The 13,431-nt window shown below is 38.3% G+C and overlaps 1 protein-coding gene across 5 annotated transcripts in view; it reads right to left on the bottom strand.

Moving 5' to 3' along the window:
- EBF1 (EBF transcription factor 1) overlaps positions 1 to 13,431 on the bottom strand; it is a 428,098-nt gene that overhangs the window by 120,304 nt on the left and 294,363 nt on the right. For 3 of the 5 annotated variants that reach the window (XM_060765565.2, XM_060765563.2, XM_060765560.2), the window contains exon 8: positions 44 to 185. In XM_060765565.2, coding sequence (XP_060621548.1) covers positions 44 to 185 — 142 coding nt within the window. The remainder of the gene's footprint in view (positions 1 to 43; positions 186 to 13,431) is intronic. The other 2 variants (XM_060765561.2, XM_060765562.2) reach the window with 1 other exon arrangement.

The following is a 13,431-nucleotide window of genomic DNA, read 5'->3' as shown; positions in this document are numbered from 1 at the left end:
CCAAAAGTTAAAGAAACAATGGCAACCAACAAAAAATGCCTACCATGTTCCAGATAAGAGGGCGTACCTTCCGAAGGATCAAGCCTTCGAGCTCTCCGCCCATGTTTGGAATTGTTGTGCACAAACATGTTATCCGACACTGCCAAGACATGGCCATCCACATTGACTGTTGTAGATACCACAACCTGTGAGTGAAACAGAAATAGAAGGAAACACTTTAATACAATTTAAAATGAAATAAGCACAGAGTGTAATAAACCCAGAATCTTAAATAACAGCTGGGAGCTGCAGAAAATTGCACAGCTATTTCGCATAATAACTAGTGCTTAGACTGTGCGACTCTAACAAGAGGTGCTATTGACAAGTGGTTCTTTGGCATCATAGGCTTTTGATGTCATTTTAAGTCAAATTGCACAGTTTGTAGCTGTACTGCAGAACATACACTGCTAAACATCATTTTAACAAGAGCAGTGTTGTTAACTTCTTTTTTAAAGGGCTTGCTGCATTTTATCCCACATCATCCTTCACTGTGCATGCCAGAGTAGATAAAGCTGTTGTCATTGCAAACAAGACTCGATTAAAAAAGAAAAGAAAAACAAATGTGTGGTCTGTAAAGTTGGAATGAGAACAACTATATTCATCATGCTGTTATAGTAATTCTGCCAGAGGTGTTTGCACTTCTCCAAAATTCTCCCATATGTGTGTAAGGGGGGGGGGGGGGTGAAAAGGCGCTACAGATTAAATGAATAGTGTTGTTGACGTCCAAGTAAACATTCTCTTTAGCAAATAATCAAGTTGGAATTTACAGTCTTTGCAAACATGTAATCTTAATTCATTTAAGGCAACTGAAAATCAAGACAATATTTTGCCATAATGTATAGAGCACTTGAAGATATAAAGTCAACAGAATGCAAAAAGATATGGTTTGCAAATATACAGCTGCCTAGCTGCCACATTCCCCAGCAAATTTCAAATATGTTTCCAATTTGGATCAGGGCACAGTAATGTAACTGAAGCTCATAATGAATAGAATACAGACTCTTTTAGCTAACTGAATATAGGAAGATATTTAAATAATATGGCTCCTCCTCCAAGGGATTCCTGTGCTTATAGAAATGATAGTAACATTTGTTAACCATGAAGCCCAGTTCTACCCTAATTGTTTATTTTTGACACGTGGGCTGCACTAATACTGTAGGTTATATACATAAACACTGAATTAAATTGTTTTTATTTTGTTTTTTGTTCGCATTAAAGTAAGGAATTCCCTCACAGCCAGTCCAAAAGTCTGAAAATACTATTAGTTCAAGCTTATTATAGTCACTATAGTATAGTGCTTTTAAGGATGAAAGAACGAGTAAGTTTTTTCCTTGAAAAGCTTCTTTTTATAATACTGTCATGCATATTGTGCTTATTTTGACCCTGCAAGTAGTATACAGAATAATTGATTGAACAAAATGATACGAGCATTCCTTGTACCAAGAATGATGTCATGGATTCCACCAGATTCTGCAGGTGGCTATCAAGCTTATTCTGTCTGATCTATTTTACTTTTAGAGCTTCTGACAGCTATATTATACAAGGAAACAAACCCAATAGAACAACTTTTGCTCTAAGGACCAAGCTAGATGCATTTAAATTACCACATCATGTTTGTTATTAACTAGTATCATAGTTTTGCAGTCTTTTTTATTTGCTATTTCTACATCAGTTGCCTTGCTTTTTTAAAAGTTTAGTGTAAGTCACAAAAAGAAAGGAAGTGCCAGCATTCTGTTAGTGACATTTGTCAAACACTGTGGCTAGTACCCCGTTGACTGAATGAAGTGTTGAATAATGAGTCAACACATAAGCAAAATCTCATTAACTCCATGGGTCAACTCTAATCAGGATCCTTCATTGCAAAGTAGCTCCAGCTGCACAGTTCTGGATCATTCCCATTCATAGGGAAGTGTCAAGGCCTGCACAACTGCAGCCCTTCAGGCCCTTTCGGACTTCAGCTCTCAGAATTCTTAACCGTTGGACAAGTTGGCTAGGACGTCTGGGAGTTGAAGTCCCAAACACCTGGAAGGCCACAGTTGTACAGGACTGGTCAAGTGAGTTGGGGAGGAGGGGGAGGCAGCAGCGGGACAGAGTTTATGGGGAGTGGGAGCAACAAGGGCATGCTCATGAATTGCACCCTCCTTTTCATTCCCCGTGAGTCAGAGCATCTGCAACCTCATGGCCCGGGGGGAGGTTTTGGGAGGTAATACAAGAGCAAGAGAATAGCCCCATGTGGTCTATCCAAAAGGGGGCACAAGAGCAGCTAAGCTACACATGTATGTCACTAACAGGATGCTGGCTCACAGCAGGGAATGCAGAGATTTATCAGTGGAGACCTGTAAATAGATGGGCCTGGCTGTCAGAAGGGCATCTAGATTTTTGTTTTCCCCAGTCCGACAATTCTACAAGTTAAATATGGTGTTCACTGTAGTATAAATAGTTTTCTAATAACCCATTCCCCAAAGATCCCAAAATGACATGTGATTTATGTGTGATGATAGCCAACAAGGTAGTTTAGTAATTAGAACTATAGCATGGTGATAAGGGAGGGAGATATGATTATAGAATGGATGCAAATGGTTGCCTAATGCTGAAAAGAAAACTCATCCACTTAGCAACTGAGTTGCACAGTGCTTCCTGCAGAACCTCCTTTAGTACCATAACTCATGTTAAACTTTTAGGGTTAACCTGGTAAATCCTTACTGCATTCTGAAGCACTTTCACTGACATCTAAATGACTTAATGCAATCTGAGGGGATGGTGGTAGTAAAACAAATGAGAACACCATATAAAATCTCAAAGATACTTTATTTCCCTGCCACATTTGAGAATGGTGGTAGAACTATGCAACCCCTCACATGTCTAATCAGAGATAAACCCCTTTGAGTTCAATGAAATTTTCTTTAAAATACATATGCTGATGAATCAGATAAATGAATTCAGTGAAATTGGCCAGGGAAAGGACTGTATAAAACTCTTTATTTCCTAATTATTGGGATGATTTCACAGATCGTTCATTGAATCACAGCTTCTCAACTTGTCTACTTAAGTCAGATGACAACATTCTCATCCCCTCCACCACTCACTGAATATCCAAACCTGACGGCAAGCCTGTTTGCCATGGCCCTGTGCTTGCCTTCCAGAACTTTGGTGAAAACAATAAGAAGAAATGACCTACACTTCTCCTTATATTAAACAAGGAAGGGGGATTAAAATTTGAAACCCACTGAGATATGTTTATTCATGCGACCTCTTACAACCAAATATAATAATTGTCTGTTAATTGCAGTTTCATCTCCCACCTCATGCTTCAACATGTGAAACAGCAATCAGCCGGCTCCTGTTTAATCCACCTATTATGTTGACTAATTAACTTTGCTCGACAGTTTATTTCTTCCTCTATTATCAGCCTCTGTCAGCCGCAAGCACAGTGCCGCAAAGGGGGACCTCGGCCTCTTTGATTGATCACCGATAGATTGACATGCAGATTAATTTAATTAGAATCACCTCACTTGAGAAATGAAAGACAATGGCAAGGGGGCTAATAGATCTGCTCTTATAATGAGGCAACCCTCCAGAGCCAAGGAAGAGGATTTCTGATTTATTTTGCTGAATTCCCCAGTTGCTCCAAAAGGCTCTTGCTTTAATTGTTCTTGGTATTGAGAGGCTTTAGCCTCTCAAGAGGTGAAATGCTTTACAAGGATTGGCAAACATTGCTTCAACTCTCCAAGGGAGCTGCTACCCTCTCAAAGTTGCCTGAGCAGGAAGGTTTGCTTACAAGAATTCCCTTCCATTTCTTCGGGTGGGTAAGAGGGGGCAAAATGAAACAAAACTCTCCAAATAACACTTTATTAACTCCAATAAAATTCTTTAAAACACATTTTGTCAGATCTTGACCTACAACTCTGCTTAGTCAAGCAATTCCAGCCGGGCAGTCTTTCCCCACCTGCATCAGACTTAATAAGACCTTGAAGGCTATGCTCATAAAATGATTTCTGCCTAGAAATGGTCTGTCAGAATGCCATTGGCTCATTTCATTGCATGTTTTAATAGGGGAAAATATATTAGGTTAAAATCGGGTCAAAATTATTTGAGTAATGTTAGGGACTGAAAGAAGCAGATTTTCTATATGAAAGCTTGTTTTCCTTCCAGCAGACCAGGGAAAACTACATTCAATAGTAACATCCTATAAGAAAGGTATTACTACTCCCAGATTATATAATATTTACTACTGAAGTCAATCTCAATCTTTCTGGTAACCTCAATTCATAAAAAACAGTCCATGGACATAATCCACAGATTACACCTACCTACACTTACTACCTCATCCGATGGGTCATTTTCCCTGTCGTACAACACTTGCTCTCCCCTCTCAGGACATGTGCACATGTATTTCCAGCCAGCTTTGTTGGGAAAGAGGAGAGCAAGCAGCTTATGCCCCTACTGCAACACGGGAGGATTCCTGTGTTGTCTTCAGGACAACAGGGGAAAGCCAGGTTGCAACACTTCCCCCCATGGGATGGGGGTCAGAATAAGTTGTGTGATGTGGGCCATGGATTGGTGAGTTATCAATAAAAATGCTGCTTACATCAGGAAAGATTTCAGGGAAGACTCTTCTAATTTTTCTATGACTTATTCTGCACAGTTTCAACTACTGAGTACTATCTGGTAGTTTTCCAACAGCATAGTTCTAATGGAGAGTTACTATGTAAGAAATCACTCTCATTGCCAGCTAGTCATCCAACTACAATTGTAAAAACAGGATTTCCACAATTTTCTCCATGAATCCAAAAGAGATTATGCCATAAAGAAGATATATGTTTGGATATTAGAGTACGATAAGCCAGAATGAGCTTTAAAATCAACGGGGGGGGGGGGGCTTTCTCTTGGTCCCACCACCTTCACAGCTACATCTGGTAAGGACATGGGTGAAAGCCCCCCCCCCCTTTTTTTGGCTGCTCTAAAATTGCAGAACAACTCTCCAGGGGAAGTCCAGTTGGCCCCTTTTCTGCTACTTTTGCCCCGATAGGTAAAACCTTTCTATTTGGGAAAAAAGAACTAGTATGTGTGATGTGAGAGTGAAGAGGGGGCAGCCAAGAAGACACAGCTCCATCATGTCTCCTGCAACATCACTTGGGAGCCACTCAATATATGTTGGTTGTTGGTCATTCGTTCAGTCGTCTCCGACTCTTCGTGACCTCATGGACCAGCCCACACCAGAGCTCCCTGTCGGCCCTCACCACCCCCAGCTCCTTCAAGGTCAGTCCAGTCACTTCAAGGATGCCATCCATCCATCTTGCCCTTGGTCGGCCCCTCTTCCTTTTGCCTTCCACTTTCCCCAGCATAATTGTCTTCTCTAGGCTTTGCTGGCTCCTCATGATGTGGCCAAAGTACTTCAACTTTGTCTCTAGTATCCTTCCCTCCAGTGAGCAGTCGGGCTTTATTTCCTGGAGGATGGACTGGTTGGATCTTCTCGCAGTCCAAGGCACTCTCAGAACTTTTCTCCAACACCACAGTTCAAAAGCATCTATCTTCCTTCGCTCAGCCTTCCCTAAGGTCCAGCTCTCACATCCGTAGGTTACTACAGGGAATACCATGGCTTTGACTAGGCGGATCTTTGTTGCCAGTCTGTCTCTACTCTTTACTATTTTATCGAGACTGGACATTGCTCTCCTCCCAAGAAGTAAGCGTCTTCTGATTTCCTGGCCACAGTCTGCATCTGCAGTAATCTTTGCGCCTAGAAATACAAAGTCTGTCACGGCCTCCACATTTTCTCCCTCTATTTTCCAGTTGTCAATCATTGTTGTTGCCATAATCTTGGGGTTTTTTTACGTTTAGCTGCAACCCAGCTTTTGCGCTTTCTTCTTTCACCTTGATTAGAAGGCTCCTCAGCTCCTCCTCACTTTCGGCCATCAGAGTGGTGTCATCTGCATATCTGAGGTTGTTAATGTTTCTTCCAGCAATTTTCACCCCAGCTTTGCATTCATCAAGCTCCGCACATCGCATTCAATATATACAATATAATAATATATAGAAATGGTAACATTGTAATTTAATAGTACTGGTATATTTTATGTAATATTAATAAAGTTGTAATATAATATATTGTATATACTACAACTTATGATATGGTACAATATATTACATAATATTAATAGTACAATGAACTGGTAGTGTATTATATATTGTGGTATAATAAAAATAATACAATATAATAATATATAATGATATGTTAATTGTATATTATCTACTGCATACCATATTATTAGTACTAATGCAGTATAATGTGTTATTGTTTTTGATGTAGATGTAGATTTGTTTTTGGCATTTTGGGGGGGGGGTGTTTATTTTTTTTTTCTTTGTTCAGCTTCTCACAGTATAGAATGTTTGCCAATATCTGTTGTAAAGGGCCCTGTGTGTCCTTGGGGAGATAGGACAGGGTATAAGTAAAGTTTTTTAATGTACTGTATTTGATGAATGAGATTTTAATTTAACCTTGCTTTAAATCTTTAGAAGCTTTCTTGGATCCCCTCCTAGAAGAAAGGCAAAATATAAATCTAATACATAAATAAGGCAATTGTAAACTTTTAAAAGTGAAAAATCATAAGGCATATTCTACATACAGTATGAATAATTTTGTCATTTTTGCCAATTATAAACAGCAAGTGGAAGGACACAAATCTTGTCCCTGTGTAGTAATATAACAGAGGTCAGGATCAATCTTGCCTTGATAGGTAAACTACAGTATCACTAAGTAAGTTCACTGCCAATATTTTCAAAATTATTAATGCTGTAAACAAACACGCAAAAACAAGGAAAAACATAAGCGAGATACATGCATTAAAATTACCAGTCACTTAGTTTGCTAAGTAAATAATATGTTCTTATCTAGATTTTTAGATTGGTCCAATAGATTGAAAATACTTTTGTAAATGTTATGGTTTCCCATAAACACCTCTAAGACCATGCACCAGTGTGACATTTACTTGTTTAGTGATCTTGGTCACACTCAGCTACTCCTCTTCTATGGCTGACATGAGGATAAAATGGGAAAGAAGGAAGCTGATCTCAGTAGAAACAAGGGGAGATATAAATACCAGCACTGCCAACTATTAGGAATGCTACTTCAACAACATCTGGAGAGCTACATAATTCTTACCTCTGTACTACATCAGGTCAGAACACTGGGATCTTAAGGATACTCATGGGCTAGTGGCAGTGGTCCACCTATTCCCTGGATGGAGGCCACAAGCAGCTGCTGGATTTCTGATATGAGGACAACGTCCACTGAGAAAAGAAAACAAAAAAGGACACCTTCAAGTACTGGTAAGTTCCCAACACATTTTGAGCATGTCTTTATCAAGGAAAATTCACATATTTGCTTCTTTATGAAAATGGCTCAAAGCTGCATGCTGCAGTTGTCTTACTGCTTAAGAAATAGAAGGGTGTGTGTATTTCTGGGTGGGTGGGTATATATTCCTTGATAAAGACATGGTCAAAATAAAATGGGAATTTACCAGACTTGCAGCTGTCCTTTTATGTTGCCTTTTTTCCTCAGAATTTTAAAACCAGTTTTGAGACCCTCTACGTACGGAGATATGCCAACCTGAAAATATTGTGAATACCATGTTTAAAAGAAAGAAGAAAAAGAATGCATACTAAAGTGTTTCTGGGTTGCAAATACGAAAAAGCCTAACTGCCCGATAATAAAAGAACTAAGATGCAATGATCCCTACCAATATTACAACTTGGTGGGTTTTGGTTCTATAAAAGTGCATAAAATAACTTTGCTCATCAACAGGGGGTTATTTCAGTTAACAGACAAATAATGTGATTGAGATGGGTTACTTAACCTTCCTTAGACACAACATCTGCAAGATCAGGTGTTCAGTGCAACAACCCATCCATCTTTAAAACATGGTTGCATAACAAAATGCAGCTACCTCGTTCCCTTAAATAGAATTTGATTTACTATGAAGATGACATACCACAGTGCCTCTTCTGGGGTTGTTAAGAGGGAAAAGCTATAAATGGAACCCTCTAGACAAACTATTTCCAAGGTCAGGAAATGTGAAAAAATAAAAGTAGTTATTTGGTGGTCTGCTTAAGAAGTGATTATTCATACTGCACCTGTAGAACAAGCAAAATCACTCTATAGCTGCTTTTTTTACATGCACAAATTAAGTAATAAAAAAACTTGCATTAAACTATAAACAGGTTAATATAAAGACAAATATTCAACATGCAAAGTGCCTACTGAAATAGCTATATCCTATGGCAACACCAGACTATCTTAGACCATAAACATTCTTCAGCATTCTCTTACTTATGGCTAAAAAATCATTTAGTTAAGAATAATTTAGACCAAAATAATTTATTATGATGATCCTATTCTGTTTAGTATGACTTTTCTGAACTAAATGGGTTTACAAATATTAGAAATTATTTGTTTTTAAATAAAGGATCACTTTTTAATTGCTGAGTTGGTAGAATACATTGAAACTAGGGTACATGCAAAATTAATTTGTTGGTTTTGTTTTGTTATTTTAAAAGAAGCCAAGAGATGTAAACTAGAAAGAAAAACAACTTTTTAAAAAAGCAAGTATACCAGATGAGCAATATATATATATATATATATATATATATATATATATATATATATATATATATATTCCAGTTTAATAATTATTAATGACGTGCTGAGAAACTCATATAAACATGGGGATGGGCAGGTCTGCCAACTCTTAACCTTATCCAAATGTTGGGAAGAAAACAGCTTTCAATCTGGGACAGGCAAACAGGAAAATAAAACCAGATTAAGCATCAGACTTTCATTGATCAGTTTAAATATTCCACAAAACATTAGAGGTTAGCAGATGTCTAACTAAAAGGTTTCTGTTAAAACTGGCTTTCTTGCATATCCTGTCATTTCCACTCCTGATATATACCCTGTTTTAAATACTGCTTATATTCTAGCAAATACATTTGTCTTCATATTCTTAAATAATTATGTTGAAAATGTTCTAGAAGCTAGTTTTAAAAAATCACCTGAAGAAAACCAATCAGGCTGTTTCTCTGAGTTGGAAAGCTGAGTTTATTTATTTGCTATAGGACATCATCTCATATTTCAAGATTAGGATTCACATTCATCCTCATTTTTAACCACAGCCCATTAAGTTTTGCCAACCAATTAATTTATAGCATATACCTGGTTTTTAAAATAATCTCCATTTTACTGGAAAGAAATATATATATATTTGTTTATGCCTCTAAATGCCACATGGATGAGGCTGGAATTACTTCAAGGCAGATGATTCCTCATTGCCACTTCTATTATTATTTTGGGAAGTCATGTAACTCAGACTGAACAAAGTATTAAAAGCACTGCCAATTTAGGAAGCTAATTGAAGACTACTAAACTGCACATACCTATTGATGTACTTTAAAATTAGACCTATGTATTTATTTATTTATTTTATGCATGCTGATGTTTATATCTCTTTCTTTAACCCAAACTGTTCCCAGAGTAACGCACAAGACATGTATATGATAGTATTAGCCTTACATCTAAATTTGATACACAACATGCATTAAAAAAAGAAGCAAGGAATTAGTTTCAACATGCAACATTTGGACTAGGCACAAATGTAGCCTAAACATCCCTATTTAAGAACTTTCCCTTAATGGGCAGACTAGGTGGTTAAAAGATGACAGCCCCTCCCAACTCACTTTATCCTCATGAGTAACAGGCAAAGGGCCTATCATACATTTTTGTCCTTAGGGTCATCTGTACTGTCTCTTGTATTCTTCTGCTTTTGTTTTAGCAAAGGTGACACATAGTTTCCTATAAAGGTTGGGGGAAGCAACTCCTCTTTTCAACCCCCCCCCCCCCCCCCAAAATTAAGCACTTGAAGAAAAAGGAAAGGATTGGAAAATTTCAGCAATAGATGCAGCTGACATCTATTCCATGGAGAAGGAGCGGAAGGGATGAATGCCACTGAAAGAGCAATAGGACCTTTTCCCAGGAAATCAGCAATGCTTCCCCAATGTCCCTACCTGGTAGAAATTCAACCTGAGAGGTCAAAAATGTAAACACCCATACAGAACAGAATTTCCTTTAGGGAGGGAGATTTTTTTAAAAAAAACTTTAATTCCTTTAGCAACTGCAATTCTTGTTACTATGAATCGGGTGGGCAAATTAAGGATTCTGAGAACAAGTAGAAAACTAATCATTGTATGGTGGCTAAAAGATACATCCTTTAATGTTCAACTATCTCCCCATATCAGTTTGTCCCCATATTGAGCTGTTCAGAAGACGACATTTTTTCAATCCCACTCCTTTCCAGGAAGAGGTACATAAAAGGCCTTCTGGGTGGCTATCCTGGGCTCTAGGCTCCCACTGTAGGAGGAAGACAGCTGTCCTTCTGTCCTTCTGTTGCCAAGTGAAAACCTTTTAAGGACATTTCAAGAGGCTTTTATAACAGAATTTTTAAGGAAAGACCTTTTAAGAGGGTGCTGCATTTTTTAAACTTTTAAAATTACGTTTGTGGGTTTGTGGATATTGCTTATATTGGCAAAAGCTTAATTCTACTTTAAAGTTATCTTTTTGTATGTTTTTAACTGTATTGTAATTTGGAAGATACTTTGAGTCTCAGTTTTGTGGAAAAGGTGCGATATAAATCAAATACATGATACAGATAGCACCAAAGCTCATTAAAAACAAGTAAATTAACTTGTGTCTTGGTGTCTGGAAGCATAAAAAACTGGGTAAGTTTCAAGAATATCACATTCTGTTATTGGGCAAAAGATGCACTGTAGCAGTAATACGTCCCAGCCTTAGAATTGAACCTTAAGTCCCATTCTGTTTTCCCATCCCTGTAATCAATTCCTGAATTAGGCCCTTTCCAAAGTGAGCCACATAGGGATCTGTACTGAGGTGAATCAAGTAGAGATGAGATATTCAACAGGATCAGATGGGTGATGGGTTGAGGAAAGGAAGGAGTGCATTTATTCCAGAAAGCATGCATACACAGGTCAGAGGGATCAGATAAATCCCCCCTAAGGATGCTCACATTAAAAAGAGGGAGCACAGACTCTGTTTCTGTTTGCTTTGAAACAGAGCAAGGAATCTTGTATAGAGTGGAAATATTTTCTATGTGCATTCTTATTTAGAAATCTGAAGTCCAAAATAGAAAACGATCCATTTGGATGGCTAAGAATCATTCGCTTTATTATGGTACAATGCACACAAACCTTGTGGATCCCCCACATATGATCTGGCAATTTTTTGGTTGCATAGTTACAAACCTCTATTGGGCTTACTATGTACTACATCAAGGACTTACCCCACTTCACAGAAAAAATCAGCAACCTCAAGCTCAACACCAACAACAAACTTAACAGCTTTGATATGGTGTCTCTAATTACAAAGGTCCCAGTAGCAGACACCACCGCACTAATCAAACAGAATTTCCCTGTTTCACCATTGCCTCACCACAAGCTACTTCCAGTGGGACAATGAATTATATGAAGAGAAAGATAGAGTAGCTATGGGGAATCCTCTCAGCCTTGTCATAGCAAATTTCTACATGGAACACTTTGAAAAAGAAGTCCTAGCAACAGCAACTAAAAAGCCCACTATATGTTTCATCAGCTTCCCTATGCGCATGACACCTTCACCATTTGGAGCCATGGAGAAGAAGAACTAAACAAGTTCCTGGACCACTTCAACAGCATCCACGCAAACATCCAATTCACCATGGAAAAAGAAAATGAAGGAAAACTTCCATTCCTAGATGTCCTTGTCATCCGCAAACCCAATAAACAATTGGGCCATATAGTTTACAGAAAACCTACACACATGGATAGATACCTATATAAAAACTCCAGCCATCACCTAAGTAAAAAAAGAAGCACAATTAAAGCCCTGGCACACCATGCAAAAAGAATCTGCTAATCTCACCTTCTCCAAGGTGAACTGAACCACCTAAACTGGGTTCTAAAGGCCAATGGATACTCCATCACAGACATCAGAAGAGCTGCAAGACCAAGAACAAGCCACAAGAGTAAAGACAAAGATCCACCCAGAGAAAAAGTGTTCTTCCCATACATCAAGGGAACCACTGACCGCATAGGGAAGCTGATGAAGAAACACAACCTACAAACTATCTACAGACCCACTAAGAAAATCCAACAAATGCTATGTTCAGCAAAGGACAAGAGGGTTCCTCTCACCTCTGCAGGAGTCTATTGTGAAGCTGTGGACAAATCTACACAGGGAACACCAAACGCAGCATTGCCTAAACATGAATCAAGGAACATGAAAGGCAACGCAGACTACTTCAGCTAGAGAAGGCAGCCATATCAGAATACTTGATGAACCAACCTGGACACAGCATATTATCTAAGAACACAGAAATGCTGGACCACTCTAACAACTACCATGTCAGAGTATACAGAGAAGACACTGAAATTCACAAGCATGTGGACAATTTCAACAGAAAGGAGGAAACCATGAAAATGAACAAAATCTGGTGACCAGTTTTTAAAACCTCTAAAACAGTAAATAAAGAAGAACACTCAAAACCAGGGAGATTCCAGACAAGAAACAATCAGGGCCAGCTAATTACCTCTCAACAAAGGATTCCCTCAGGCAGTAAGATTCCAGACCTTGAAACTGCTAGGCCATTAAATGCAACATTCACAGGGTGGAAGAAAGAACAGACAAGAGTTCTTTCTCCCACCCTGCACTTTCCACAGATATATAAACCCCATTTTCCTAGTTTCCAACAGGCCTCACAACCTCTGAGGATGCCTGCTATAGATACAGGAAAAATGCTAGGAGAAAATGCATCTGGAACATGGCCATACAGCCCTGAAAGCTCACAGCAACCCATACAAACTTTGTTTCATTAAAAATCATTTAAAATTTGCATATAAAATTACCTTCAGGCTATGTTTTAAAGTGTATATGAAACAGCAAAGAATGTCATGTTTAGACTTGGGTTCCATCTTCAAGATATCTCATTATGTGCATATATAAAAACGCAGGTGTTCCAAAATCTGAAAATCCAAAATATTTCTCACCCCAAGCATTTCAGATAGGGATACTCACCTGTACCCTGCATTAATGGACAGTTTTGTTTTATTTGCTATAATGTTATGGGGAGACTGTCCAGAGTGGAATAGGAATTTTAAGAAATTATAACCATTATTCAGAGACATTGAAACATATTAACAAGGAATGCATTTGCACACACTGTACTCCCACACTGAATATTAAAGTATGAGAGGTGATTTGCTCTGCTCAAAGTGATTAATTTCTTTAAAATGCTAAGGTCACACTAATTGACATGACCTGTGTAATTAAGCAGTCTCTATTTACCCAGAAAG

The sequence above is a fragment of the Anolis sagrei genome, chromosome 2 (genome assembly GCF_037176765.1).
Source record: "Anolis sagrei isolate rAnoSag1 chromosome 2, rAnoSag1.mat, whole genome shotgun sequence".
Taxonomy (NCBI): Eukaryota; Metazoa; Chordata; class Lepidosauria; order Squamata; family Dactyloidae; genus Anolis; species Anolis sagrei.
This window is presented reverse-complemented; position numbering and strand designations above follow the sequence as displayed.